At 38.0% G+C, this 6,000-nt stretch overlaps 1 protein-coding gene across 4 annotated transcripts in view; it reads left to right on the plus strand.

The window, feature by feature from the left end:
• The window catches only part of ppp1r37 (protein phosphatase 1, regulatory subunit 37), a 53,832-nt gene that overhangs the window by 31,377 nt on the left and 16,455 nt on the right, over positions 1 to 6,000 (plus strand). For all 4 annotated transcript variants that reach the window (XM_036001049.1, XM_036001050.1, XM_031296677.2 and 1 more), the window contains exon 5: positions 4,493 to 4,612. In XM_036001049.1, the coding sequence (XP_035856942.1) occupies positions 4,493 to 4,612 (120 nt within the window). The remainder of the gene's footprint in view (positions 1 to 4,492; positions 4,613 to 6,000) is intronic.

Genomic DNA, 6,000 nt, shown 5'->3' on the forward strand with positions numbered 1-6,000 from the left:
ACACTGATCCTCTTTTTCACTCTCACTGTACTGGCAGGATATGGAGTGTTTGTCATGGGTTTTCTGATTACTCCAGATGTCCACTTGTGTAAACACCATTAGTGACGTTTGGGCTGTAGACACGCACAGAGACAGTGCTGCAGTGTGGAGCAGAGGGACACAGGCCTTGACCACTTCCTTTCACACAGAACTCCAAATATACTACACACACACAGACACAAGCTCTGCTTGAGTCACATAGGATATGTTTCTTTAGGGTACAAAGGGTCACTTTAATTACCGCTCATTATTTTATTATTGTCTGGCAAAGCCATGTCAGTACTTTCACGTTTTCACCCAACCGCAGAAGTGATTTAGGCCCCACTCTCCTGCTGTATTACAGGACACTTGTAGATGGTGTGTTAATTATAGTCCTGTCTTTAGAGACATATGCTGACTTGAGGATAATTTGGGCTGCTGTCACATTTTTATAAGTGTGCAGTTTGATTTTATTTCCATGAAAGTGAATATGAAATAAAGGTATCCTGTGAAGTTTTTGACCACAATTAGTGCTATGAGCAATGTCTTTAAGTTCCCATTTTGTTTGTATCACGTGGATGCACACGGACACCCAGGATACACGCCGTTGATGGTTTTATACTATTCCACTGTTGCATGCCAAAAAATACGTAGAAATTCATCAACAAAGCCAAGGAAGAAGAATACTGCTAACAAGTAAACATGGATGTCAACAATATAGGTTTCAAATTCTTTCAAAGATCGGCTCTGCAATTGTTATATGTGGAAGGAAATGCTTTCAGCACATTTGTTAGGGCTCAAATATACAGTCTAGTTTGGTAGAAAACAGTGAATTTAAAACATAACTTAAAAACTCCACGTGGTACCTTTTAGATAGACATATATATATATATATATATATATATATATATATATATATATATATATATATATATATATATATATATATATATATATATATATATATAACATAGTGAGACAATGTCATGCTACAAACGGCTTTGAATGATTAATTATCAGGCAGTAACAGTGTCTTGATGGAGATCAGTATTATAAAGCATGAGGGATTAAATAAGTGGTCCCAGCCCTATTTGTGTAGAGGGTGCATCTTCTCCTTGTGTTTGTAAGGCTTTCCTTTGTTTACTCTGAGTTCCTCCAATGTTCTAAACTAATATAATTGACCCAACAACTTAAAGATAATGAGGACACATTTAAATACCAGGTATAAAGCAAAGACCCATGGATTAGATGTCATTATCCAGATGATGTATCTAGATACAGATCAAGTTATTTGCCAGGAGTTGTCTACCTGGCTATTCGGTGTATATGGCTTATATGGTATAGGTCCAGCCTCACAAGATGGCATAGAAAAATGCATCACCACGTCTAGGAGAACTCACAAATTTCACTCTCAAGTGGAACACTCAATTTTACCCAGTTGCATGCAGGAACATTTTATTGTGTAATTTTACTTCACCTGCAGCTAATCACAACAATAGCAACTCTGATTTGGTTTCATAGTATTGTTTAGTTATTTTTTTATACATAGAACAATATTGTACATAATACTTTTTTAACAGATCTGCGTTTTAGGAAATACACAGCTTACACACATGCACACACCAGAGCTTCAAGTAATACAAACAAATGCAGAGAGACGTAAGCACTTTTTTTCACCCAACATGGAGCGCTGCCCCAGAAGTATAAAGTGGTTGAATGAGTCAGTGACTGAGTCACCAGAGAGCAGTGTCTCGGTCTAAGACAAGTGTCCTGCTTTGGGTTTAGATGAAATGATACGCTGAATGGAGAAAAGCATGTGTTGAAAGGAGAACAGGAAGTCGGGAGAACCGAGGAAGGTGGGATGGAAAAGGAATCAAATGGGGAAGTGACAAGATGGAAGAGAAATAAATACAGTAGATGGCTTAATTTGGCAGAGCCACAGTAGTGGCCTCTTGTTGGGAATGATATGGGGAAATGAAAAGAGAATAAATAGTTTTAAAAAGATGTTTTAGGAAGTGTCGGGAGGAGCAGCAATGGGGAACACTTAACAGGCTGGCTATTATTGGGCTGGATGTGACTCATCTTTCCCCACACTGTATATAAACACACTTGTGTATACTCAGTAATGTTTCCCAGTATACACACACACACACACACACACACACACACACACACACACACACACACACACACAGGAGAAAATGTTATGAGACGCTATGCAGCAGCCTGTCTGATTTTGTTACTCATCAACCTCAGTGGAGGATAAACTCATACGCTCAAACTCCCATTTTAATCTGGTAGTCACATCCTGAAATTGGCTGCACACCCTAACACTAACCCAGGAGCAAATTCACCACTGGCAATTGATTCTGGTGGTTAAGTTTGCTTTTACAGTAGCTGTTGCTGAGTGAAAGACACGGAATCCTTACATTAAAGCTAAGGACCCAGTAGCTCATTTCGCTGTTAAAAAATGCTTGGAACTTGTTGAAACTAGAAGGGCATTTAGAGAGCGCAGACCTCCGCCAAGGCATGCCCTATTTCACAATGTTAATGGAGTGTGGATGCTCCCAGTCTGGAACTAACTTTTCAGAATATTTCAACACCACATAAATGTAGCAAAAAGTTCGCAATGTTCACAAAAATGAAAAATAATTTGTGTATTCCCCCCATGATTCGGATATACTCCAAAATGTAATGGGTTCTTCCTTGGCCCATGCTACACCCTTCCACTTAGTTTCATGAAAATCAGGCAAGTAGTTTTCCGTAACCCTGCTGACAAACAGACAAACCAACAAACATACAAAGGGACAAATCAAACCGAAAACATAACCTCCTTGGCGGATCTAAAAATGCAGAATAACCAGACATTCACCACTCAGTGTCATCAACCCCTTTAAATAGTCAGTATATCAGTAATAGATGAGAGAGATGCACCCCACAGCACTACCAAAACCAAAATGAGATTATAACACACTGATCACATGAGAGCACTTTGGCTGCATCACCTGACATTTCACTTTAGTCCTTTACTGTATCTGCTCCTTTAACAAACAGGGTTTTACGCCCCACGATTTTTCACAATTTTTCCGCCTGTAATTAATGCTGTTCTTCACATTTATAACTACAAGAACATAGCTGAAACGACAATTAACTAATTACTTGTTCGACATAAAATAAATTAACTGTTTTTATACTCCACTAAACTTTTTTTTTTAACCAAAAATGTCTAACCTTTGATGGTTCCAAGCATTTCAAATGTATATAATAGTGAATATTTGGGGGTTTAAACTGTTGGTTAGACAAAAAAAGAGTTAAGCTTGATTTATGGTTCTGCAGAGGCTCCACGCAGAGCTTTCGCTGTAGCTTACATAAGTGGCCTGATGTTTATACTTGTGCGTTGGTGTGTGTGTTGAGCCTGTGTGTGTGTGTGTGTGTGTGTGTGTGTGTGTGTGTGGGGGGGGGGAGAAAGTGAGAGAGTGACTAGCTTCGGAGCGAGTACTGACTCTAGAGTCATAGTGAGAGAAACAAAGTGTCTCCCCTGTTCTTTCTGACCACAGTGGGAAATCTGTAGCAGGAAAAGTTAACCCTCTCCTTGATTTCATGTTGTTTATGGAGAAGGAGAACCAGGAAACGAGTAGGGGGAAATGCAACGCTACCAAGCCACGGCCGAGCGTAGGTTTGTGTCTCCAAGTACCTACGTACATAGCAATGGTGTAGATTTTACACAGAAGTATAAATCAAGCTTTAGGCTCTGGGAAATTATGATGGGCATTTTTCCCAATTTTTTTTTTGGCTGATTATGAAAATAATCTGCAGATTATTTTCATAAAGAAATTAATCTAGAGCTACAAGGATTGATGGGTCAGGCAACAGGAAATTCATTGACAACTATTTTGTCGTTTTAAGCAAAAATGGCAAACATTTGCTGTTCAAGCTTCGCTTTGTCATATGTGAGGAATTAAAAAGCTTTTCAGTGTCATAAGTGACAGTAAACTAAATATCTTTGGATTTTGGACTGTTGATCTGACAAAGAACAAAATTATAACCCCATTTTCAACTCTTTTCTGATATTGATGAATCGATAGTTGAAATAATAATTGTAAGTTGCAGCCCTACTCTAAAGTAAACTTCATTCAGTGTTGGTATATCTAGAAGGTAGGAGCTGTTACACTGTTGATTTTCACATGTTCACTACTTTAATGTTCACTGACTTTTTATTTGCAACTTTGGACAGTAGCCCAGACAGGTGTCTATTTACCCGCACCTGAGGCAGCTTAAACACCTCAGCCGGTCTCACCTATTCTGAAGGACTGTTACCATGGCAACTACAGCTGCTCCAGACTATATCATGTAACATCTCTTTCAGGGTTTTGGCACTGTGACGACTGTGAGATTAGTTTGAAACGGTTGGACTTTAATCTGAAATACCCTAATGGTTAATATATCTCTCCTATTCTCTGTCTGTGCTTCTCAGGGTGCATCAGCTCTGTTTGACATGATCGAGTACTATGAGTCGGCCACACATCTCAACATCTCCTTCAACAAGCACATTGGCACACGGGGATGGCAGGCCGCAGCTCACATGATGAGAAAGGTGAGAGATCAGTGGAAAAAGGACAAGATGGGAATAGAAAAGGATTTATTAATAGATCAACAGAACGCTCCAAAGAGTAACATGTTCAAGTATGATCACTTTTTCCCAAAACTTTCCCAAGATTGTAAAAGACATTAACATACATTAAAATAGTTAACACAAAATTAAACAATAGTCCTAAATTACATTACTGCAAACTAAACCCTCATTTAAGAATACACATAAATACACCTAAATACAACAAATGCCAAATGAAAATGTCATTAATAACATAAATAAGTCATATTTGTGTTCTTTTAGTGCTTTGGTGTCACAATAAAAACAGATATGATAATAAAAAATTTAAAAAAGTACAAAGACCATAAAGTGCAAGTAGTACGAACATGAGTAAAGTCCAATGAATAAAAATTGCATTCACACATGTAAAGATGTGCCTCGTTTCATTCCAACAGGGAAATGGCAACAGGAATAGTGCCATTAGAGGCATGCCATTTTAAAAGTCCTTTTTGTTTTTGTCAACTTGATATTTGATAGCTGGCTGTTCCACATTGCAGCACAAGTATATAAATAATGGAGTATTAAGAAGATTACAGGCTGAATTCTGACAGAATAAACAGGATGATGGCAGTTTTGAGAGAGATTTTCTTTACTCAGAGGGCAGTCAGGATGAACAATAAAAGTAATTATTTTAAAAATAAAAAAGGGTGTGGTGGACTACACTGATCTGAGTGTTTGTCGTCTTAAGTGAGAAAGTTCTTCAGCCTTAAGACTGAACTGTGTGCAGTATTTCATGTTATGCATGATGTTTGCCCAACAAATTGAGTGTTTGGTCTCAAATACCACCGACATGTTTTTCCTCTACTTCTGTAATTGTAGCTTTGTGCCCAGGGGCAAAGATTGATCTATCCACTGTTTTTTTTTTATGTCTGACTGAACTTGTGTCGTGCAGCGCTGCTGTTTTCTGTCAGCACTCAGACATAGTGGTCGACCTTTCCTCACTTGCTCATCCAAAGTCTTGCATGTGCCCTTCACGGTGATCTTTGATTTTAGTCTCTACTGTGAAGAATACAAATGGGTTATGCAGGCAAACACATTAATATATCACTGCTCAAGCAATATATGTAAGAAAACATGGATATGAACAACTGCTGGTGAGCTTTTTACAACCATGTGAAGGAACTGTTGATTGTATGTCAGAGGAATAGAGAGGGTGAAGCCACTCTACAAAAACTAATTTCATACAGTTGTTTCTGTATAATTTTATACTGTATAATAGTTTAAGGTGTAAGATAAAGTGTGTGAGATGATACATGCAAAAAAACATGTTCGAAACCAAATGTAGTAAATTAACAATTCATGAAAAAGCAATTAGTTAAATTTTTTTAGTA

Source organism: Sander lucioperca, chromosome 5 (genome assembly GCF_008315115.2).
Source record: "Sander lucioperca isolate FBNREF2018 chromosome 5, SLUC_FBN_1.2, whole genome shotgun sequence".
NCBI lineage: Eukaryota > Metazoa > Chordata > Actinopteri > Perciformes > Percidae > Sander > Sander lucioperca.